This window comes from Triturus cristatus, chromosome 9 (genome assembly GCF_964204655.1).
Source record: "Triturus cristatus chromosome 9, aTriCri1.1, whole genome shotgun sequence".
Classification (NCBI taxonomy): domain Eukaryota; kingdom Metazoa; phylum Chordata; class Amphibia; order Caudata; family Salamandridae; genus Triturus; species Triturus cristatus.
Window position 1 is genome coordinate 1,004,095,664 of NC_140592.1, and position 25,975 is coordinate 1,004,121,638.

Here is a 25,975-nt window from a genome sequence, read left to right on the forward strand (position 1 = left end):
TTCTGCATCGTTACATTCTGTTTGGTGGAAGGTGGCAAACAGCCAGGATGTTCCAGCAAGGCCTTATGAGTCTTAAATACTTCAAGATTTGCAGTCAATTGCTGTGCTTTAAATATTAAAACATTACTATGTTACGATGTTAAAACAACTGGTGCCCATTTTGGGTTAATATTCAAAATGTACACATTTTGATTGTAATTCTGCCAACTAAATAACCAGGCTCTTGGATTACTGGTGTTCTGCATGTGTGCTTCATTAACTGATGCATGGCTCGTTTTATGTGAGCTGTGAAGTGTGATGGAATGCTGTTCATGCCCTCCTAGCATTGCAGAATATCGGCGTGACTCTTTAAGGCCACAGGGCTCGTTATTTCTTCCCTTTACTTTGTTGTTGGGTTTTGCTACAGTGGTTGATTTGAGCTTCAACTCTTGTTCCTGGGGCAGAGGATGGCCCAGCCCAGCGCGCAGATGTGTTGCAGAGGCAGTCCCCTAGAGTTTTTCACCAATACAAACTATATTCCTAGTGGAAGACACTCTCGAGACTGATGTGCTAAAACAGTGGTGCAGTGCTTCACAGAAAATTGTGACAAGGGTCTTCAAATTAATTACTATTAAGGGTTTCAACAACAGATGAAAAGTTGGCAACTCATTTTCCTTTTGGCAGATTCAGGTTTATCAGCACTAGAAATAATCCTGCAGAGCTATACAGATCTTCCGCGCAGATTGATTTCCGTTCTCTCATCTGTACAGCCCTTCTCACTGTTTTTTAAAATCTTCTCCCAGGGTTCATCTTTATCTCAAACCCTTTTCTTCCTGGGGGCCAGTGCCACTGGGTGAAGCAGTGCTTGAAGACCTACACACAGAAGCCCAATGTATGTAACCTGGACCTGCACATGGGTGCTGGGGAGACCACCGACCTCTGGGGGAGAAGCAAGGAGCAGCTCAGGTAGGAGACCCTGCAATGCACGTTTACAAATGGGATCACTATTTGGACAACATTTTCACTCTTGGCCAATCTCAAAGGCCTCATTGACTCAATTTAAATTTCACACTTGTGTATCATCTTCTATTGTCTGAAAACATTGGGCCCTATTCACAAATAAAAGTTTTAAATCGGAACCCATAATGGTACTCCTACAAACATTGGCACACTTACTACTTTTACGAGTGCACAGACATTCCCCTTAGTATGCTTGGAAAGGTGTGCCAGATTCAGATTTGTAGGCTCACTACTGGTAATATATTTTTACCTGTTTCCATTTCCCCAATGTATAAATGATTGTACTACACAATTATGCACTGGTGAATTGCGACTCGATGTGTAATTTATGCTTTTCTTTTTCTCATTAGGAAACAAAATTGCCTTTTGGAGAAAATCCTCCCCCCACATCGTCTCCATATTTGGAAACGATCCATTCCCCTAAATTCAATGGAATGACTTTTAGTACAGAACTCTTCTAGAATTAAACTCTTACTATTTCCAGAATAGGTTGTGGTCAGATTAGAATTTGTGGATTGCACAAATTCAGGAGTTTTGAGGTCTTCATCAACTTTTAAAGCAATCCATGCAAAATGCGTTGTTAGGCTCAAATTTACTGCCTGATGTACAAATGTATTTTGCAGTCAGAAAGTCAGCAATAAAAGAAATCACAAGGTTTGCAACCACAAAATACTTATTTACCATTAACAAAAGCCCTTTTATGAGTCGAAAAAGTCTTGGTGCATCCCTCTCCCATTTGTGATTCGAAGAAGTACGTATCAATGGTTTGAGACCAAGATTACAGTCGCAAACCATTGATCAGATACCAACATAAGGATATGCCATCTGATTTTAAAAAGGCGTAATTAATCCTGTGGAGACATCTTTCCATTTGGAAGTCGTGACAGTGATCTCAAGGTAAGCTGGACTACTAACTGCTCTTCCCAATGTCTTTCTTTTTAAGAGCAGCACTGGTCACGCTAATGGACAAAGGTTCCTTTTAAAAAAACATTTCCTGTTTGGGAATGCAAATGCAGGGACAGATGTGTGCTATCCCTTGCAAGCCTCCACCCATGCATTTGCATTCAGTCACGGGTTGCAAACTTCTTAATTAACCTTCTAATTAATATTCATTGAGCAGGTTGTTTTGCAGCCCCCCATCCCGAACATGCAATTTACAATGTGATCTATTAGCACATACAGCACATCACAAATTACTTTCCCATTCATACATCCCTGGTTTGCAAATGGTAATAGTGCATCATGATTTAAAGGGATATAAACATAATTTAATAAATCAGCAAAACAGCCATATTGACAGTGTGGAAAAAGAAACTGCCAATGCCATTGCTACTCATTTGGAATGTGCCTAAAATGCTATTAATGGGCCATTTGTTTTCCTCTTCTCCTGTGTTTTCATTTTAATATAGCAATTAGATTGGAGTTCAACATGTTTCTCAGGGCAGCATATTAGAGGCACCAATAAAGCCAACAACAAATGAATCCAAGATCCAACATTTTGATCAAATAGGGAATCTAGTGGTAGAACACAGATTTTATGGTTCCTAATTTAGAAAATTGCAGTCTAGGCAACATGAATTAACTTTTTCCTTTTTCCAGTTCCACCCTTTCCCTCAATTTCACCCTTTCCTTTCCTTTATCCTCTTTCATTTTTTTTTCCTTACCTTCCCCCTTTCATTTCCTTTATTCCCTTTCATTTTTATTCAGTTCCCTCACCCTCTTTCCTTTTTTTTTCTACATTAGCCCCTCAACCATTCTGTTATTTATCTGTCCATTTTTCATTAATCCATTACCCCCTTTTCCTTATTTTCTGGCCCCATCTCTGCATTGCTCTAACCTCACTAAATTTCTTCACTAACTTCTGCATTTCTCTCTTCCATCACGCCTTCGTTCTGTCTCTTATTATGTCTTTCTTTCTTTCTTAAAGCAATTTTTATTGTTTTAGACAATAACAGAAACCACCCCAAAACATTGTTGGATTGCATACGAAATTCACAACCAGCAGCAACCAAAGTTACTGTTTACATTTATAAACCAGTTTGAAGGATATGCCACATTTTTTGAGTGCAAGATAATACAAACATGCCCGTTGTCAGTTTCAGCTGTCCTCCTAAGAAGACTACACCATAATGTGGGATTTAGGGGTTGGCTGTCTAAAGGATACAGTAGTCAATGCATCAGCGTCTTCCACTCATTCACATCTTCCGTCACTTTTTCATCAATTCTGACGAGTGCGTGTGTAGCTCCTCTGTCTCCAACCACTTCACTCCTCCATTTATCGGCATTTGGTCCAGTTGCCTGTAGGCAGTGCATGGCTTCTATCCAGTCTGCTAGACACAGACAGTAGAGAGACTTATAGTTCATTTTACCCTTCTTGGATTCCTTGTGAAGACCCTGAAGACCTCGATAAACTCGTCATTTAACCAAGTCACTGGTAACTCCTTTCACCATTTCTAATAATTTACTTATTACTGGGTATTGCCACACCATATGCATAAAAACAGCTGTGGGAGTGCTGCAACTTGGGCATTCTTATGGACGGTTAGGTGATGTGATATATGTCATATTTTGGGGGTTATGTGACCCTTATGAAGGCATTTAACTTGCGATAGTTTAAAATTAGCATTACCATGAACATGCTTTCTTAATTATTTTTTATATATAGCTCTTTTTATTGAAACTTTTCCATGGATAGCAAGACATATAAATTTCACATTTGGTACAAATATGGTCAACAGGCACCACACATTTCTCATACAGGTACAGTAAATGCTTTTTTCTTGTCGGCTCAACATGATACTCCTAATGGACACGGCACTAGGATCTATTTCCCTCCCGTCTCAGAGCGACTGTTCGCCGGGACCTCTCCCCTCTAAGGGCGTTGCTACGTTGTTTGCCCCCCTGTGTGTCTTGCAGTTCAAGCCCATAATATTGGAGCCAGGGGCGCCAAATCTTGAAGAATTTCTGCGGACACCCCCTCTACTGTAGGTCACCTGCTCCGCACCCATTTACATGTCCATCCTAGTTTTCCACTTGCTGCGGGTCGGGAACTCTGGCACTCCCAATTCCTTGGCTGTGTCCCTTTTGGCCACTATCCTGCCTAGATTACACAGGCTAAGACTCCGCCTAGGTAGGTCTGTGTCGGAGGGTATCGCAGCAACGCATATTTAGCATCCATCGGCAGCTGAGTCCCTATGACTTCACTTCGTTCCGTTACTATTAGAGATCAGTATCGTTGTATTCGTGTGCATTCCCATAGTGTGTGTATAAACGTGCCATTCACAGTTAGACAACGGAGACACACTGGAGACTCCGCCCTTCCCATTTTGTGGAGTCTGGACCTGGTTATGTATGTTCTATGCAGTATTTTGAGTTGAACTAACCGCAGCCTCAGCTTGATTGCCACTTCTCGAGGGTGCATCAGGGCCGCCTCCCAGTCAATGTCCTCCAGCCTTCCCAGGACCTCTTCCCAAGCCCCTCTCAATGTCACTAAGTTGTCCGGGACATTGTTGATGAGAGTCTTATAGGTCCAAGATATGGCCATCTCTGGTATCTTATCTTGCAAGAGCCTGCCCTCTAATGGCGCAAATTCAGGAATTCCAACCATGTCGACCCCCTCAGCTGCCCACGCGTGCTGCAGTTGTATATACTTGTACCTTTGTCTCTCGTTCATCTGGTATTCCCGTTGCATGGCTGCAAACGAGATCAAGAAACCTTCTTTTATTAGGTCCCCAATCGTGGAGATTCCTATCAGGTCCCAATCCCTGAACCCCTTCAGTTTCCCTACTTTTGGTACTCGCTGACCCTCCCACAATGGGGTTTGTCTAGTTACCTTTTTGTGCCAACCCATTTGCCTCTCGGCTCCCTACCAAGCCTCCAGGGCTCATTGGGTCTCCGGTAGCAACTGTTTGACCCCTTTCCCTCCATATATGTAGTACAGGTGGGATCGGACTACAAACTGGTCCTGTACTAGCGTGTAAGTTGGATGGGATCGCGGCATATGCCCCCACTCGTTTACTGCTATCAAGTGTGCTACCCTGTAGTATGACCTGATGTCTGGAAGGGAAATCCCTCTGTTATATTGATTACGTTGCAACGTGTTGAGTGCAATACGTGGCTTCCCCCGCCCCACAAGAGAGTGCGCACTTCCTCCTCTATTGTCTTAAAGGTGTTTTCCGGAATCCTATGGTATGTGTTTTGCAGGCTGTACAGTAGCTTAGGGAGTGTAACAATTTTGTACATTGCCGCTTTTCCCAGTAGAGTGAGGGGCAACCTTCTCCATCTCTCCAAATTGGCCTGAAAATCTGTCAAACTCCTCCAAATGTTCTGCGTGTGGCTTTGTGAACTGTCCATGGATACATATATCCCCAGGTACTTAAAACCCTCCGATGTGACTTGGAGTTCTTGGGGGAGACCCTGCATATCAAGTGACCCGCCCACTGGGTAAAGGATTGATTTCCCCCAATTGATCTTGTAGCCTGCGTGTTTCCCAAATTTGCCCAGTTCTCGAAAAAGAATCAAAATTGTGGATGGGGTATTGGTGACATACAAGAGGATGTTGTCTACTTAAAGCGAGATGCGTTCTTCCCTTCCGCCCGCTCTGAACCCCTGTACCTCTGGGTGCATTCTGACCAGACATGTTAGCGGTTCCAGAATCAATGCGAAAAGCATTGGAGACAATGGGCAACCCTGCCTAGTACCTCTTTCTATCACTAATTCCTCTGATGATGCCCCGTTCACCCTCAACCTCGCTGTCGGAGACTTATAGAGCAACTGAATCCATTCTATAAATTTGGGGCCAAATCCAAACTTCCCCAGTGCCTGCCACATAAAAGGCCAGTGGACCGCATCGAAGGCCTTTTCCGCATCCAGGGAGAGCAGCATATGCGGGTCTGCTCTACCCTGGATCGTACTCATCTAGTTCGCTAGCCGTCTCAGATTAAAACGTGTCGCTCTCCCTGGCATGAACTCTGATTGGTCAGCGTGCACCAAGGAAGTAATCACCCCAGCCAATCTCTTTGCCAGAATAGAAGCTAGCACTTTAACCTCCACGTTAAGGAGTGATATTGGTCGGTACGACCCACAGTCCGTTGACGGCTTCCCTAGCTTTCCGCAAATCAGGTGGTAACGCACCCTCCTCCTTGGCGGTTTCGAACATATCTAACAGGTGTGGTCCTAGTAGCGTGGAGTTAGCTTTAAAAAATACCAGGAACATTCTTGATCCTAAGATGAGCGTTGTACCACTGTCCATCAGAGAGAGGTTATTTACAGTTTTTGTGTTTCACATGGTCAGTGTTAATTAGGGAAGTCATTATGTATTGTCCCTTATAAGAAAGAAATAGTGTGTCTGCCCAACATACAGTCTGCCAACGCAATCAGCACGTTCACCACTAATTGTTGCACTGGAAAATCGGGCCATGACTACATTCACCGATCTTGCGTATACCAAAAAGCCGCCCCTCTGTACTTCAAAATTCATCTGTGCCTCTTCAAATTTAAGAAAAGCTTAGTTTTTATACTAGTAACATATATATATATATATATATATATATATATATATATCAAGTCGACACTGCATCGTTCAATAGACTGTGAAAACATTGTAACCCGCTACGGGTGCATCGGGACTATACTGTTTATTCCCATATAGTATGTGCTCCTACCTATAACATACGTGTGACATCAGCTCGAGCAGGTGAGGGGTAGAAGATTCAGATCTTCTCCACACCAAACAATTTTGTTTCAAATCACCACTCCCATTTATGGCAGCCAGAAGCAACTTGTTCACGCTCATATAATCAGCCCACCCTTAAGCTAGATAGCATAGCTTGGATCTTGGATAATAACATTCTAGTTCAGGGTGAGCTAGTCGCTCCGATCATAGGGATATTTCAACTTTGCAAGGTTGACTCAATAAGCCGCATGCCAGCCATACAACAGTAGTCATCAGGATGTCCATTTTTGTGAATATTCGATTGTGTACTATTGTCATCATCCCCTGTAAATCTTACAAGCATTTAGAAAGCATAGTCATTTTAACTAATACCACTTACCCCTTTGTCAAAAGTGGCAACATCATCCTGAAAGGTGCAGAGTTCCATATTCTATCCATTACTCACTCAGTATTGAGATCAACGAGCTCCACTTAGGAGTGGGTGAACAGGTTCCCCAGATACTTCAGTACCTCTGGCTACTGTATTAATCCCAACTCTGAAAGTGTTGCAGGCTTTCTCCCTACCACTCAACCAAGAGGGAAGATTTGAGTTTTGATTTCTGACAATGTGTATCAAGACCAGAAAACATCTCGAATCTTTATCAATGCTCAGCTGTACAGAAGTCTCTCATTTTGGTTCTGTCTGCAATAGTGTCATCTTCATACATCAATGCTACGTGATTTGTACCTCCGACTTAGACACTGTTTTTGTAATTTACTCTTTTTTTTATCACTCCCTTGCCTCTTTTATTCATTCAGTTATCCCACGCTTTTCTTCTTTGTTCATTTCCTTTAATTCCATTTCCTTCATTTTTACAAGTATTAAGCATCTTTTTTTATTACTTCCCTTCTTATCACTTCTCTTCAATTCTGCATCTATTCCTAAATGTCCTCTTTTCATCCTCACTTTCTGCTTTACTTTCATCTGCGTCTCCTACTCCACTTATTCTTTTATCCCATTCTTTTTCTATCATGTTTACCCTCCTTCAACCCTGCCTTCCTTTGTCAATCTCCTATTCATCCCAACATTTCTCCATCTCTTTTTCAGCCCTCCCGCCTTCCATTATCACTTCAATGTTTCTCCTTGCTTTCGTTTTTATATTTCCTTTATATAATTCCTTTAGTGCCGCCTTCTTTTAGGCCATCCTTCTTTTTGTTTATGTCTTCCTTACCTCTTTTCATCCTTTTGTGCCTCCTTTTTATATTTCCCCTAACTACTTTTTCCTCCTCCTGCCCTCAGTTCCTTTCCTTTACCTCTGACAGCACCCACACTACAAGACATATTGGCAGTACACAGGACATTGTGTCGAGCTAGCACCTTTAAAATATTTTGGACTAATTAGAGAAATCGTTCACTGCTAATGCACCAGCTGCAGACGTCTGCATGTAGTGACTGAATAAACGAACAGGGATTGATAAAGCTCTAACATACACTTTACGATTTCATGGCAAATGAATGGCGGGGAAATAAGCCCTTCGCCTTCCGTCTACCTAATAAATAAGTAGATTTTTAGTTCTTTTCTCTTTGCTAGAGAGACAGAGGTAGGACATTTTATAGCGAGGAAGCCACTACCGAAACGCACCCCCAAGCCCTCCTAACTCTTTCCTTTAAAGTTCGAGAAATCTTTAACAATAGTGACATAGTGACTTTTCAGATCTCAACGCCCTATAACAGATCTATCTTTTGAGCAAATTTAAGAAAAAATAGATCTCTTCCTTTGAAAGCTTTAGTAGAGAAGCATAAATCTTTAAATTTGATGCATCTTTTAACAAGGAGCCAGTGCATGGGTGGATGGCGAGTCAAATTAGTGAATTTTAAAACATTTCTCACTATGCATGGTTCTGATTGTGAAGAAGATTACATAAAACTCTAACTGGAAGTCCCAAATAACATGCTTTGGAAAAAACCCAGACATGAGTTGATTTCAGAGTGAACAAACAGTGTTCTCAAATTACTGGGCATGAAAAGAAACATTTCTTGCAGAATTATGAGCTGCGAAAAACATGCAGCAACTTTTTCATTGATAGGCAGCATCAAACTAAGATTGTTATCAAGTATGAAGCCTAAACTCTTTGACTTTTTTGGCAGGAACATTTTACGGGGTCCAAAGGTAATTGACCACAGCGATTGGACCCAAGAACTACCTCGGCCAATAGTCAATGCTTTGGTCTTAGCAGCATTCATTTTTTGTTACATTGTTAAATTGTTCATCCAATGTAAAACATGTAATTAATAGTTCTAGAGGTGAGATTAAATTTCATGGACTGGTTTGTCAAGTTTTAGTATGATCTGTATTTCGCCAGCATAAGAGATTATCCTAATGCAAGCATTTCTAAATTTGCTGGCCAAAGGTCGCATATATATATTAAAAAGAATTGGTGATAGTGCTGACCCCTGCGAAACACCACATAAAGATGAAATTGCATTGGATCGATAAGAGGGCAGTATAATAGAAAATGTCCTGTTATGAAGAAAGTTTTTAAAACCATCTAGATGGTCCCACTTTCCCAACCCGTGTAATTCGAATAGAACGATCAACTGTATCAAATGTGACTGTTCGATCAAGCAGAATGGGACAGGTGGCTGGTCGCAGGTAATAATAGCGTCTAATGGTCTTGAATTCTAATCGGGTGGCTCAGTATTGAGTTATTTTAGGTACAGTAAAATGTCCATGTTAAACTTAATTTAAAGATAGTATCATCTGTTATTCTCACCTTGAAGTAATAACATTTTGAAGTAGGCACCGATCAAGTGCCCTGTCTAAATGTGGCAGGCCTACTGACGCAGTGTAGCCAGCAGGACTGTGATGGACGGGCAGGTGACTAAAGTTTCCTGACGGCTGAGTCAGCTGAGGCTTCTCAGTCAGAAACTAGGCAGTTCCCCTACTTCTAAATGAGGTGGTGAAACCGTGTGATTAGTGTAGGGGGAGATCCCCCTGTTTACAGTAGGTGTCCGGCCAAACCTTAAATGAGGTCTTTGAACTTTACTCCATGCATAATTTTAGAACTTAGAGTGTATTTTTTCAGTCACTGTAGTGGAGTAATGTTTTATCATAATGATAAATAAAGTTTCTCCTATTTGGACTGCGGACTAGTTAGAAGAAATCAGGTTGAACCCTACTCTGGCAAAAGAAAACCGGTTGAGGAAAAAAGGCAAGACCGAAATGAAATGAAAACCTATAGAATTGGAAGACAAATGAATCCTCATTCAATTGATGTTATTTTGTAAGGGCATCAATCTGTCCAAGGTTAATCCTGTATAGTGTCAAAGATTTCTTAACAACAGTAGCGGCTGCTACTGGACCGGGGTGGGACGAAAAAAGTTTTTAAAAAAAACACTTACCTGTGACGGCTGGCTGCTGCCTCTCCTCCGTCCTCTTCTTCCTGACTCCGGTCCTGCAGCAGGATGCAGGAAGCACCCGGCTCCCAGCCTCCCGATAGCCAATCACAAAGCTGCAATGCAGTATTGTGATTGGTCTGAGTACCATGGATCGGCGCTCAGCCAGGGAATGGGGGCCTGGGCATGTTCTCCACGCAGGCTGTAATGCAGCCTGCATAGAGAGGATGCAAAGTGCGTATGAATGTTTGGCCGGCCCAGTAGGGCTGTCCAAACAGGCATGTGCACATAGGAGTGGGCAAACCCCTCCTCTGTCATCCAAGCAGCCCCGCCCCAAACGCAAAGCTGCAGCAGAAGGAAACATATCATGATAATAACGTGAGTTATTATTATTTAATGTTTCCTTTACTTCACTGCTGCGAAGCAGTGAGGCAACGCTCCTCCGCCTTATTGGAGGAGCCTCTACTGCTTAACAATGAGGGGGCAGGCGGACTGTTGGACTGGTCCAGCGAAACCTAAAAACATGCATTAATCTATTACTTATACAGATGAACATCTTCTCTGTTTACTGGTTATTTCAACATCTTTTTCAGACATAAAGGAAGTGGCCGGCAGGAGCCGAAAACCTTGCTGGAGAAGTTGCGATGGGTGACTCTTGGTTTCCATTACAATTGGGACACAAAGGTAGGACTGCCTTGGCACCTGTTTGCCTCCATTGCAAGTGGGCCTCTGAGGCACGCAGGTTCCTTTGTTCTTCTCCTTCTCTGGCAGGCTCTTACACATGCTGCAGGTTCCAGATAGTCTCGGAGCATGGCAATTGGACCCAATTTGCTCATCACCATCTTGGGCGTGCATGAGGAAAATTTACCATCTTCAAGTGCACCGTAGAAGTTTCAAAATTTTGCGGAACCAAATATTGACAATCATGGCATTGTCGTGCATTTCCTACCAATCTGTAGGAGCTGCGCATTGTTTGGACAACATGAACTAAGGGCATGGTGTCGAGACTGATTCCAGACACCCCCACAGGATATGTCGGCCTAAGACCAGCTAGCTCACAGTGCCACCATAAGCCCCCCTGATCTAACTGGGAGCGAATGGTTTCTGTCAACCACTGAACATGACAATCCTGTCCCCTCATGGATCGTGGAAACAGAACAGAACCTTTTGCTCAGTCACTTGTGCTCACTTATTCTCAGAGAAATATACAGAGAATACACAGTGGGATGTTTGCAATAAAATTTATTGAACCAACGTTATTCTTGCATAAAAATACATGTGCTGCAATGATTAGGAGACAGAAGCAGATAAACGTGAATACAAGCACCAGAAGCGTAAGAAGTAGGTAGAGTTCTACAATGGTGCTGAATCAATGTATATTTGCAGGCATAAAAATCAAGGTGGTAATGAGGCGTACTCCTACGATGCGAACCATACTCTAAGTGTACCTAGAGTGGGTGTAGGTGTAAAGCCACGAATCTCCCAATAGACAATCCAACCCCATTACTTGATGGGATAGAGATAAGGACCTTGTCTTGTTCTCGAACTGAACACCCCTCACGAGATGTCAGACCACTGCATTGTAATTTCTCAGCATGCAAAGACCCTCGGTATCAGCAGAAGTACCTCCTCTACTATTCTATCGGGATGCTCATCATTTATAATAGAAAGCAGCCTTTCGATGTATGCATAGATTAGTGGTGTTGTGGATATGTTGATAGCCCTGTCGCCCCATGGATGAAGATTGTGATCACATTTGTACGTAGTAAAGAACGAGACTTTTCTACATGATGTTCAGGGCGTTGTGATAATTTTGCGCGAAGCTAGATGTAAAACAAGTTTTACTTTCAGAGAAACTAATCCAACATTGTTGTGCATGCAAATGTATGCAAAAGGTCACAGCTTGGAAATGTTATTCATGAGGACATTGTAAGAAATAAGTTGCTTCGCTACCTGGGCCTGACCCGGAATATAACAGCATGACGAAACCAGTGGCATAATAGCAATTGTAATGTGCTGAATGAAATAAACATTCCCCATGGTCTTCTTGACACAATATTGCCACTTGTAGCCTGTAATTATGTGTTAGTGTTTGGGAATGGATTGCTGTAGCAGGTAACTGTGAATGATTCGGTTCTATCCATTGAGGCCTGTATTTGAGTTGTCGGAAGGACAAATCAATGACCAACTAGTATCGAATGATCATACTGTGATGTTCTCCACAGAACAAAGGGTATCCCAGGAAGTGTAACACTTTGTTCTAAAGGTAAAAATATACAGTAGACAATAGAATATCCAGTTTTCTGGGCAATATTTGTAATGAACTATGAAACGCTTGCTAATTAGCAGTATGTAGCCCATATAGACTGTCAGCTGCATGCTTCAACACTAAATTATTTGTATCTCCGAAATTAACACTTTTTTGTCTGTTATTCCTTCTTTAATCTCACTCTTCATTCTTTAATTCATTCACTTATCCCACCCTATTCTTCTTTGTTACTATCTTTCTATTCCACTTTCCTTCATTTTTACTAGCATTCAGCATCTTCTTTTTTGCTTTCCATTTTATCACTTTGCTGCAACCATTCATCTATTCCAGAATGTTATCTTTTCATCCTCACTATCCACTTTATTTTTATCTCAATTATTTGCTTTCTTCACTGTTCTTCTTATTCCATCTTTCCCCCACTATTGCTTTATCTCTTTTGTCCGCTTTTCAACCCTGCTTTTCTTTTTCAAACTCCTCTTCAATCCTCTATTGCTCCACCGTTTTTCAACCCTTTAATTAGTACTTTCATTATTTCTGCCTTCACTTTTTACAATTCTCAAGTGGCTCCTTCATTTAGTCCTTCCTCCTTTCTCTTCCTTCCTTTCATCCCTTTATGCCTACCCTTTCTATTTCCACCTTACCTCTTCCGCCTCCTGCTGATCTATTTCTTTCCTGTTCCACTGATATCGCACACATAACAGGACTTATCGGCAATATACAGGACATTGGGAGGGGTTAACTTCTTTCGAACATTTTTGACTAGCTAGAAAATCGCTCACTACTAATGCACTTGCTGCAGACATCTGCATGTAATCCGAGCATCCTATGGTCATGAACCTTAGTCGGTCGACTACACACTTAGTCCATGTAAGTCTCTTCCGGAGAGGTGCTCTGATCTTAGCCATTAACTTGCAGGTGGTACAATATATTTCTCAGTCGCATACTGGTCTTTAGTTTCAGATTTGCCTTTTATCTATTCCCTGTCTTTTCCAGTCACTTTTCAGCTAGGTTGTTAATTTTCCCATTCTTGTTTCTTTTGAGCTCTAGCTCAAAAGGGGGACGGCAATATGTATCTACATAATTTAAATACCTAAAGCATGATGTAACAGAAGGTCTCTAGTATTCCACTTGAAAATGCATTGATAACCTGTATTAATACAATAACACTGATGAATCATGGTATAAAATTCGCTAGGAAAAAGAAACTTGCAAAACATTACATAAACCTATTGGTTTCTGGTCTGCATACATGTGCTCAGAGTTTAACTCATCTCCTTACCTTGCAGAAATATTCTCCTGACCACCATACTGCTTTCCCTGCTGACCTTGCCTTCCTGTCCAGACAAGTTGCTGCAGCTTGCGGGTTCCCTCAATACGAGGCTGAGGCTGGCATCCTAAACTACTATCACCTGGACTCTTCGCTGGGAATTCATGTGGATGAGTCAGAGTTGGATCATTCCCGCCCTCTACTGTCCTTCAGGTAGCAATGCAGAGTATGGTGCATGAGGCTGAGAGCAATTAGAATGAGATAGAGAAGTGATTGGGGAGGGGCTGAAATGGGAGGTGAGAACGTGTGGTAAGCATACGTTTAACCAGTGGTGTAACAATAGCCCTGTGGTGCGTGGGCCCCCAAGCTCCAGGTGGTCCCCTCTGGCGCTCTGCATTCCATCCATCAATTGTCCTTTTTGCATTTTTTGCCCTAAGTGGGAAGGGTATGCCCAGACGTGGGTCCTGTCCTCACCATGCCATTGGTGTCGAGCTATCCTGCCTGATGAGGGGTGGTACCCCAAATCCGGTCCTAGGATGCTTGTTTTCGATCCAGGGAAGACCAGGCCTGGAAGTTTGGGCTGGACTGTTCCCATAGGGAGCAAGGCCAAGACTGATTTGAATATGGCTGGGTCCAAACTGGAATGGCATGATGAGCAAACGAACTATGGATTTAGGCTCTGATTGCTGTACGGGGTATGAATGCTTGACATTGTTCAGCATTCAGTCCATCAATTGTTCTTTGTGCATGTGCCCCTGGCTGTAGAGCTTCTGAATGGGTCTGGAGTGTGGGGGGCCCCCCTCCATAAACTTTGCTGGGTGGCCCCCTCAAGTTTCTTTACGCAGCTGCTTCCAGGTCTTTCTAGCCTTTATGTACAGGGCTTCACTAACCTTCCTGCGACTATGCAAAGCTGATCAAGTTGTTCAAAGTCTCTTTTCATTCAAAATGTCTTCACTTAAGTCAAAAAGATTAAAATTGATTCTCCAAGCTGAACATTAGCCTGTGATCAATCGGTCTGCAGACATTTGAAGCTTAACGATTGTTGTTTCATATTTAATACAATCGGTTACATAAGAGAAGGACAGATATAGCATTTAAGTCTGTACAGCTGAAGACAGACTCTGGAGAATTCTTAATTGCTGCTCTAATTCAAAGTGAGGTAAGAATCTCTTCCTTTTAATAGCTGTGATTGGATAGTTAATTACTGATTGCTAAGTGATAAGGAACAGAACCTGTATAGCCATTATATGTGCTTGAGGTTATCAGAAATTTCTTTGGTAAGTTATGTACATGGTACCTGTGAACTTAGGACTCTTGTCTTCCAGAAGGATGAGTTAACCTAGACCAACCTCGCTCTCTGATTCACATACGGGTTTCCCTCTATTTTCTTGTCTGATTCCTTTTTCAGGAATCGTGATGGAGTGGCTCAGTGAAGGATGTGTGCAGGTCTCTTTCTCTATTATTAGCCACAACACTTGGACTTGTTGATGCTGAAATATTAAGCCCCTCCACCCCCTGGTCATTCAACTATCAACACGATCATAGCCTCTTGTAGTCCTGCCATCAGACATGCCTGACACAGATGATATTTAAATATAGAGACCCGGACACTCCCTTCCCCCTCCAATTACCACCCAGCGAGCCTCTCCAAGAAGCCAAGTCACAACATGCTTTAGCAGTTAATATAAAGCCATACCTCTTTAAAGAACTCTACCTCCCAATGCATTAACCACCCATAGCCCTGCTTCCTCTACTTTTACTCATTGACCGTATTAATGTTTTTGACCACGTAGTGTGATCCCCTGCCTTATGACTGGGTTTTTGCTATAGAAATACCATATACGTACACACATATAAAATACAGACCTAAAACATAGTGCAAAATGGTTCGCTGTTTAACAAGTTTCTCTCGATAAAGCTACAGTTGATTAGTTCTGTTGCTGCAATTAATAAAGCGCATGTTCATCGGCCCACAACCCACCCAACACTCCTAGGGCCAGATGGACAAAGCATTTTTCTGGTCGCAGACAGCCTGCTTTGTAGAATCAGACCGTTTGCGATCGGAAAAATGCCTTTTCAGATGTACAAAAAAGCGAAATACGAATCAGCAATTGCGATTCGGTATTTGGACGGGGCGTTCCTTCCAAGGTATTTGGAAGGGGCGTTCCTTCCAAATACCGAATCCGTATGGTATGTATTGCCGTTTTGCCCCCAAATTCCAGTTGCAAGACGGTAATACTTTACCACCGTTTCGAAAGTGATGGTAACCCATTCGCAAATGGTTAGGCCTCTTGGAAGCAGCCAGTGGTCCCACAAACCACTGCCTACTGTAAAAAAATTCAACATCAATGTTTCATTTTTAAATGCATCCCGTTTTACTTAAAGGAAAACGGGCTGCATTAAAAACAAGCATTTACAATGCAATGGTCTCGGCAATATTATAGGTAGAGCTATTGGTATTGCTCATTATTTTTTTATCATTTTTGTATCCCTAAATAAATGGCATTGTCATTTCTATTGGCATTAGTTTTTTTTTTTGCATATGTGATACCTATTGCATTAGCAGAGAGAGAGTGAGGTAGGCAGATAGAGAGTGAGGTATTGAAATAGAGAGTGAGGTAGTGAGAGAGAGTGAGGTAGAGAGTGAGGTAGTGAAAGAGTGAGTTAGTGAGTGAGGTATTTTCTGATGTAGTGAGATAAAAACAGTGAGTGATGTTGTGAGAAAGATTGAGGTAAGGAAAGAGAGAGTGAGGTAGTGAGGGATGTTGTGAGGTATTAAGATAGAAACAGATAGTGATGTAGTGAGGTAGTGAAAGAGTGAGTGTAAGTGACTTAGTGTATTTGAGAGAGAGAGTGAGGTAGTGAGATAGAGAGAGTGAATTAGTGAGTTAGAAAGAGAGAGTGAAGTTGCGAGGTAGTGAGAGAGTGATGTAGTGAAGTTTTGAGAGAGTGTGTTGTGATATAGTGAGGTAGTGAGAGTGAGATAGAAATAGATAGTGATGTAGTGATAGAGAGTGAGGTAGTGAGATAGAGAGAGAGTGCATATAATGTATTTTAACCTGCGTGATTGTTGGGAAATCTGACGTATATACCCCTCCCCCCCAATCTTCCTGAAGAAGCTACCCCCGTGCATTATGCGAGGCTGACTGCAAATAATCGAGTCCTGTATTTCACAAGAAGCATTGACCAATAACCACTGACAAGAAGAGCTTGTGCCCCAAAAACTTGCCCAGGGCTGTCTGCCTTGCAGGCCAAAGAAGGCAGAGTTCCCTCCCAAGCCGTGATCTTCGTGCGAGCAAGCAAGTCCTATCTGCCGCCATTTACTGTAACCTCACAGACTTCACTCAGGCGTCCCTGCAAAGGACCCCCAGGGGTGAAGCTTCCATTGGTGCAGCAGGTGCAGTGGCACCAGGGACACACTGAGCCTTGAATATTATTGTATTTCACACTTCAAACAGCAGCCGGGGAGGCATGTCCTTCCTTGCACTAGGACCCATGACACACTGACTACAATAACAACACTGTGAACCCCGCTCAGTCAGGGGGCAAGCCTCGATATCCGGCACGAAGGCGCGGTCCGACTGAGGAAACTGCGCACTCCGTGCCCCTTTGAGGAGGGAGATAGACAGTTGTGTCAACAGAGCTCAGTCCTCAGGGGGACATTGTGGCGACGAGATTAGTAGCTTTCTCAGTACTGTCTGTAACGCATGCGGGGCCTGAACTCAGCTCAAAATTCATATTCAACATCAGAAATTAGGTATTGCCTGAAACCGACTCAAGCGGGCATTGACTGCTGGTTCACACACACTGGACATAGACGCGCCGCTCGTCCGCACTTAAACTACTCTGATAACTGCACAACGTGCACGTCAGTTCTTAGGTTTCACGCGCTAGAGGAGTTTATGGAAACTGTAACCATTAGGGAAAGCCCCTCTGTAATGGTCACGGGGACACTACACCCTCAGTGCTCAGTCTTGTTAAACACTGATATAAACTGTGTCGACGGCGCATCACTTGTTAGTATGACTGACGCAAACTGACCACAGCTCAATTTTTAGTCAAAATGTCGTTTTTGTGATATAATGAATATTTCTTGTAAACTGTAACAGTTACTTTCGCAAATCTTTAATTTTCCATTTGAATGCCATATGGAGTATTTATTTGTCATTTTGTTTGAAAGTGTGCACTTGTGGTATTTACGTGGGCTGCATACATGCACCTCGCTGCTCCGGTGTAATGTGATGAGAGTGGTATATTGTTAACTTTACCCACGCGGTGGGACTCGTGGTACACAAGTACCGATTTTAAAGACGCCCCATGTTCATAATGAAGCGCTAGGATTTGCATGTTTGTTGTATTGGCAAAATGTGCCCATTCTGTAGTACTTTGGGTAGACTGGCACAGACTCATTCAACACACGCCTCGGTTTTCAGAATAACCCCGGCGAGGACTCAGCAAGACCAGGGCATTGTGTTGGAATGTGCGAAGATGCCCTTCCGGGATGGGGCATCTCTTGAATGTCAAAGCCCCTTTTCCAGGGGGTCCGGGCTTTGTTTATATCCAGATGGCGCCGATTACTTCCCAGTAGGGACAGTGGGCGGTCATTAGCAGCTCACTGTGAGGTAAATTGGTAGGGGTCGCTAGGGATACAGTGGGGGTGCTCCCGTGTGGGCGGGGGCGTGCCTAACGTGGTGGTGGGCTGCATGGCTTTTGTAAGTGCGTTTACATAGCGCCTCAAACCTGCCGAGGCGCGAACAATTAGGGCGTCGATGTTGCAGGGTCAGATTCAGGCAGGGACAGAAAATAGACCCGGGCTGATTGACAGAGACTCGTTGCACGGCCTTTTCACAGAGCCTCGTTCGCGTCCTTTCAGCTGTGGATTACGGGCGGGGCAGCCCCACTTCTGTGGAGATTTACGTGGCAGCGCGCGCAGCCAGTCACCCTGGCAGCGGGCGAAGCAGCAAAGCTAATGCCGCACAGATGGTGGCATGGCGTGTGTTTCAGTCTGGAGCAAAACGGGGCTTTAACAAAACATTGATTTGCACACTTGTATGATTTATTGTCTCTTTCTAATGTATGCGTATGCTCTAAAGTGCTCAGATGCCCCATATTGGGATGAGAGAGGTATTAAAGAATTAAATTAAACATAAATTAGTGCATTTAACTTGTTATTTGTTTTGGTATTCATACAGACAGATATATCCGATATTCTTACAGTGAATGCATATCTCTTACACACAAAGTCAAAAACATGTCTCCAAATCACAGTTTCTTTTAAGAATTTATGAAGTGATAACCTAAGAGCCTTTGTTTCCCTCCATTGCATTGGCATTTAGATGCTACGATCAAGATCGCTTCCAGCCAGGACGATACTGGAACACAAGTGAGACTGGTGGCTCTTTAAGTGAGGCCTGTGCGTTTGGACCCAGTTGTAAGTGAAAGTGGGAGAGACGCCTCGTCACCGGCAGGCTGCTGCTCTCTACGGAAAGCATACCATGCTACAAGCACATCTAGAATGCATCCCGGTGTTGGCAAATTCAGCATACTCCATCAGGCCAGCAGAACCAGAGCAGGCTCCATAACAGCTGCTGGTTCCCTGATCTAGCTTGACCCCCTCACTTCCTGCACTGCCTGCACGTACCATACGAATCTATGCAACAAAGACATTAACCCACTGAGCTCAGCTGTCTTACATAAAACACATCTGTAACCGACATTTATAGGCGATGCTGTGAAGCAGGAACATTAACCTGCTGTGTTATTGTAAGAGCTAAACATGAGATGAAAGCCCACGCAGGTCACTCCTGCAAATGCATTTAACACCACAGTCACCGTCTTCCACCCAACAAGTCCTGGATACGCACCGATCGTTGCAACTGGTGCCTTACCCCGTAACCTAGTGTAAAACAGAGCCTGCCTGTGACTAAAGTAAGCCAGAAGAAATAAAATGTACTATTCAACTTTTCCCTGCTGCTAATTTCTCTGAGGAGGGAGTTTGTAAAAAGAAATAACGCATAGCTCTCATGACTACCGAATTTCTGCAGCAGCCTTCGCTGAATATATATCGATTGTCCGAGCATTGTTTTATTGCTCATCACCCCTGCTCTCGCTTGCAGCTAGGTACATTACTCTATAGGGGGACTGGAGTTCGTAGCTATCACTTCTGAAACGGTGAAAGCAGCAGCACCGAAACATGAAGGAAAACACACGACGAGCCAAGAACAGCGCAGACACAAGCAAAGCCGGAGTTCGTGGACGGCGCAGTTCTCTGCCCGGCGGGTCTGTTCCCAGATAATAACATCGCACTGCGGTCTGCGGCGGGGTACGCAGGACAATCTCTCGGAAAGGGAGGCGCTGGCCGAAAGTTCATGCACTCTTTGGAGAACCTACTTTCATACACGGACCCAAAGACCTTTCATTTGACAGGCATCCCATTTCGACACTGCGCACAGTTTATTTTAGTGTGCAAACTGCATGTAACCACGCTGGGCAACCTACACTCGGATGGTGGTGCTGTGTCGTATCACAGCCCCCGTTTTTCAAGGCGGGCCCGACTTGACGTTATGTTACGCCTTATCACTCGCTCGCTGTAAGCTGAAGCGCCTCGCGCTGGAGGCAGATGTCGCCTGCCACACAACGGAAAACAGGCAGGGATTTGTAGGAGAGCTCCATACAATTTAGCGATAACTTCAGGCTCGACATGAGGCTGCATCACATAACAAACACCTACCTGGTTACTCCTAAAGCAGGTCAAGCCACTTAAAGTTTTGTACGCTCAACATGAGAGGACTTAATAAACCGGTAAAACGCAGGTGCTACTGTCCTAGCTAGGGGGAGAGGACGCCATGAACACCACCGCCTTTCTCGAGCGAAGAAGAAATGCCTCGGAGAAAGGCAGCGGCCGTTTCAGATTCGGGGGCGTGTTTCTTTTTCTCTCCTCTTGCCATTGGCTGGAGGAGAGAAAAACACGCCTGAGAAAGGGCGTGACTAAAAAGTAGAAAGAACAGCAAGAACACGCCCCCGAATCTGAAAAAGACGGAGCCTATTTGGAGGGACGGCTCTCTCCTCCAATGCCTGGCCTCCGTTTAGGAAGCCAGCCAATGGATGAGAGGCAAAAAGAGAGGCGGGCTAAGGAGCCACTCTAGGAAACATTAAATCTCGACTTCCGGTTCTGCCTTCGGCAGACCGGTAGTCCTCGACCTAAAAAAAAATAATAAAAGATTTTTTTATTAAAAAGCATTCACAGACATAGTGGTTTGCTGACCATCCCTATGATGGTTGAGATTCCAAATGGGTTGCAAATTGCAACCTACGTCATCAATATTCATGAGGTAGGTCGATTTGCGACCTACTCGGAATCGCTGTGTGGGGGAAAAAAATCAGGAATACCGATTCCTTAATTGCGATTCAGAGATAATTGCAATTAGGCAATCGATTTTCCTAAATTTCGTACGTTTGGCCTCTAGTATTTTCTTGGCCCTAACCGGAGATAATTAGTGCCTCGTTAGGTATAGACGGTGGAGGAAAGCCTTTTCGGAACTAATTTCTTGAATTTGAAATGGCATTTTGGTTCTTGATTTTATTGAGGCAATTTATTCAGGTTGACGGGGCCACGACTAAAAAGGCACATCCTCCTTAATGTCTCCTACATAAAACAAAGACGTTGCAAGCAAATTTGGATAGCAAGGAGTGTAAAGTTACATATGTGAGATGATAAATTAGCAGAAATTATGGTACTGTACCATACACGGACTACTGTGCCAAACAAACTTATAATAGTCATACTGGTGAGACGGGGTAGCTTCTTTGAGCATCTCAAGAAGGGGATAATGCGTTGAATTTCTGCAGGCCTCTTAAGTGGTTTCTGCCGCATTTTGAATGGCCTGAATAGGGTAGAGGGATCGTTTTGGAAGCCCCAGATACAGAGTGTTGCAGTAGCCCAGTCTGGAATAGTGAAGTGTTTTAATGGCAGTCACCTTGCATACAGGATTAAGACCCCCTCCACCCACCCTCCAAGAAATTTCCAGAGCATTGTAATCCAAAATAAGAAGATGACTGAAATTTAAACAGCAGATGAGAGATCTACATATAATATAGTCAAGTTTTTTTTTTTGCGGTTTTAAATGGAAAATTTTAATCAATCTTGTCTTTAGCCAAAGTGAGATTGATGGAGGAGCAAGAGACCAAAGGGGGGTAAATGGTAGTGTATCACTGAAGGAGCTAGAAGGGCTTCGCCAGACTTAGAACAGAAAGCTGGACAAGAAAAGGACACATTGGGGGGATGCGACTGGCAAGAGAAGAAGAAAGATCTCTAAAAAATCTACCTGAATGTGCCTGATTGGAAAAGGGGGAGTGACTCATTCAAGGCGAGAGAACAGGCAGCTGTCTGTGGGTGCACACAGTGGCAAAGGTGTGAGCGACACATGGGTGAAGCTCTTAAAGACCTGGTGTCTGTTACGGGGAACAAGGAGGCAAGAAGACACTATGAGGTCGATTATGTTGGCGGGCGGATCACCACCGCCCGTATGGCGGTGGCGATCCACCTGCCAATTCCCCCGCCCGCCTACCATTTCCCCTCCAACACATTACGATGGCGGGGGGGGGACCCCGGCGGACAGGAAGACCGTCCGGCGGTCGACCCATCGACCGGGCGGAAAACGTGTTTGATATCGCCATCCATATCAAGATTATTGCGGAGATCGGCCTTTCCATAAAGCAGGCGGAGCCTGCATTTGGGGGCTCTTTGCGGGCCCCCAGGCTGTTGGGGGGTGTGGGGGGTGCACATGGGGGTACCTATGGTACCCCCCAGCATTTGCATGCACAAGGTGGCAGGCACTGCGCAATGCCTGCCATGTTGTGCATGCAAATGCACAACATGCATTTCTGGCATTGCGGCGGGTGCTACTGACATCACCGCCCGCCGCAATGTTTGGAATGCGGGATGCGCCCGCCAGTGTGGCGGGGGCATCCTAATGCGTACGGCAGGACTGCCGCACCTATGGCGGGCGGTCCCTTTAGCCGTTGCGGTCCGCCCGCCATCGCAATAGACCCTTAGGTTATTATCACTGTCTGTTGAAAAGAGAGGCACAGAAATGGAATATAAATATGTAATAGAAATGGAAATGAAGAAAGTGCCTATGGTTGAATGTTTTTTCAGAGTGAGAGACAGGAGCTGGGGAAAGGAGGACCTGATGGGTTAATGAAGGAACAAGTGATTGAGCCATTGGTTGGGACATAAATACTTGGATGTCTATGTGATGTGGAAGGAGAGAGTGTGAAATAGTGATGGGCGGGGAAATAAAAACTGGTCCTATTTACATGGATTGCACCAGTGTTAGACACTTTAATCGCCATTTACTCCAACATAGCAGTGCAGAAACATGTGTACCAACGGACTTGTGCAAAATAATTGCTGCTAACTGTATAATCTGGCCTCTAATTTGGGAAGGGGGCTATTTGTAGATAGAACTGAACAACATGATGGGGCGCATTCTCAAGGGTAAATATAAATTTGTGAACACTTAAATCATATTGTGGAGCCTCTAATAACAGGAGTTACGAGTGTAAAGGTACTATATTGTACAGATATGGGGTGATCAACACCACCGTGGTGGAGATCTCCCTATAGGAAAGTAGCTGGAAAATAATTAAAGTGTGTTTGTTTTAAAAAAATGTATATTTTAATGTAAAATATACATGTAAATTAATTTTAAATATTTCATTTTAACCAAGTTAACAAAATGAATAAAATTAAAGGTGTACTAAATAGTTCATTTAAATATACTAATTTATACAAAATAATGTTCAAATAATTTAGAAAATCCTGTGCTCACTTTTTCTATTTCATTTGTACTCAATTTTGTTAAAAGGTGTTCAACTTAATTTATTTTTAGTTTTTAAATAACATTTTACATTAACTTTTTAATTAAACGTATGAACTTTTAAATATGTATTTCATTTGTTCAGTCTATAAGCACACACACATACATATACGCTTATAATATATTTTAGGTGTTGAAATAATAGAATTAGTTTAACATTCGTTCCTAAGGGACTTTATTTAGTTCTGTCTTTATTGTTTTCTGTAGGAGTGTGTTGAAGCACCTGTGAGTGGCTATACATGATGCCTTCCTTACTCTGAGGCTGGGCTGAAGTACAGTTACACCTGTGGGGCTGCAGTAACTTTAGAAGTGTAGTTTGTGAATAGCAATTGTCTTAAGCTATTGTGTATGTATGTTTGTATTAGCATTTCCTTCTTTATACCCCTTCTTAAATTTTCATTAGTATTCCCCACTTTCCAGCCGCTGCCACATTTACTGCTGAAAGGTATAGCTATGTGTGTGGAGATCTCCAACATAGTGGTGGAGATCTCAGCACAGAATACATAGGAGAGGCATAGAACTCTGCCCATAGGTATCAGAATAGCATTTTACAGAATGTCAGTAGTAGTAGTACTACTTTACATGCTAACAGTCCACCTCAAGTGTGTTTAATATTGACACTGTCGCTGCTAATTGAAGATATCAATGGCTTTCGGAAAACAAGGTACTAATTCCATGTCTTGCCCTTAGTTAATTTACAGCTATGTCTAGACCATCAGCTTTTTTCAAAATATATAGCTTGGTCCCTCCAAAGCAAGGAATTTGTTAATGGATGAACTGGTCTTGTGTAGCCGAGTAGTGGGTGGTGTTTTATGGTCATTGTGCTTTGGATAGGATTACAGAGTATACCCTGACTGTTTTTTTTTCTCTCTTGGTGGCACTTGACTGTTGCTTCCATACGTCCTAATCCATACATATGTTTACTTAACTATTTTTTAACATTCCCTTGTCATTTTAGAGCAGTTGTTTTGTGATGCTTCCTGTAATAATCTGTTTTGCTGATGATTTGATTTCTCTTTCAGCTTTGGCCAGTCTTCTGTGTTCCTGCTGGGTGGGCTAAGGAGAGATGAGGCCCCTACCCCCATGTTCATGCACAGCGGTGACATTATGGTCATGTCAGGAACCAGCCGTCTCCTTTACCATGCAGTACCTCGCATAGTACCATGCCCTGGCGGTACCGCTCTACCCTCATGCCTTTCTCAATTGTCCTTCCAAAACTCAACTACAAGTTCTCTTTCCCCTGATCTATGTACACCTGAGGACTGGGAGGTATGCTCCAAATACCTGTTGAACTCCCGTATCAACATGACCATTAGGCAGGTGTTAGGCCCAGGCCTTACCTTTCCAGCAGAGTCTGAAGAGGGACATGGAACAGTGAGGGGTTACGAAGGATCGTACCACTCGGACAGTGCTGAGGAGTACAACGATGGAATAGTGAAGAGGCCTAAAAGGAATGGAAGTAACTTGGAAACTTCTGAATCAGACACCTCCAGTATCACACATTGAGAGTGAGTCTCAACCTTGAGCTTAATCTCACATTGGGACAGTGTGTGGGCTCACTGAAAGGAAGGAGTTTCACACAAAAGTCATTTTCTGGTAGCCTTTTGTCTAGAAACCTGAAACTATGAAACCATGAGATATTTTTGCAACATTGTTTTTTTTAAGACTTATTGAAAGTTGCACCGGTTTAACTTATTTCTCTCTCAACCAAAAGTCTGGGTGCCTGTAAATTGGAAATTGGTTCTCTATCATGTGCATGTGGAAAGGGGTATGCTCCTGAGCATCTGAAGCTAACTGCCATGTGAACAGTTTCCTGAGACAACATAATTCAGATGCTTCAATCAGTCTTGTGATTTTACTGTATAGATAATAGTTGACAATTGCTTTTAATTGAAAAGAACCTACAAACGTTTGTGAGGCAAGGAAGAGTGAGAAACCTGAAATATACTTTATAATGCTTTTCCTTAAATGTTTAGCAACTTTGTGGAAAACCCAACATCCAGTACAACACCACTCACTATTTTGGGCAAGGTCTGTTCAGGAGAAGTCGAACGAGTGACACTTCTTGATCTACCCTATAACTGCAGACCTTTCTTTCCTGCATTAGTTCTAAGGTATCTCTGTAGATGGACAGAGAGGGCTCAGCCTGTCTTCTTCTCAGGTTGATAAAACTGTAACTGTAGCCCTTTTAATAAAGCAAAAATAAATTGTGATATGGGCTATATAATTGGGTTTATATTTCATTTTATGTTAAAAGACCTGTCTGTAATCAGAGTACTGATACCCTAATGGATGAGGTAAATTAAGAGGTGCAAAAGGAGGAGGAGTCCAATATCGACTCCGTTGTAAATTTGTGCCGTAAAATAAATTTCCGTGTAACTGGCAGTGTACTTTTGAACCACCGACAAACCGGATACATTTCTGTCTGTTATAGTATTTGACTTAAAACTCTTCACACTTTGTGAGAAGAGAGTGGGTAAAAGGTTGGTGGAGTTTACATTGACAAGTC

At 43.2% G+C, this 25,975-nt stretch overlaps 1 protein-coding gene across 1 annotated transcript in view; it reads left to right on the forward strand.

Annotated features, from left to right (window-relative positions):
- ALKBH1 (alkB homolog 1, histone H2A dioxygenase) overlaps positions 1-25,690 on the forward strand; it is a 48,896-nt gene extending 23,206 nt beyond the window's left edge. Inside the window, exons 3-6 of the mRNA XM_085626631.1 lie at positions 783-945; positions 10,643-10,733; positions 13,605-13,798; positions 24,489-25,690. Coding sequence (XP_085482757.1) covers positions 783-945; positions 10,643-10,733; positions 13,605-13,798; positions 24,489-24,972 — 932 coding nt within the window. The 3' untranslated portion in view covers positions 24,973-25,690. The remainder of the gene's footprint in view (positions 1-782; positions 946-10,642; positions 10,734-13,604; positions 13,799-24,488) is intronic.
- The last annotated feature ends 285 nt before the right edge of the window (positions 25,691-25,975 follow it).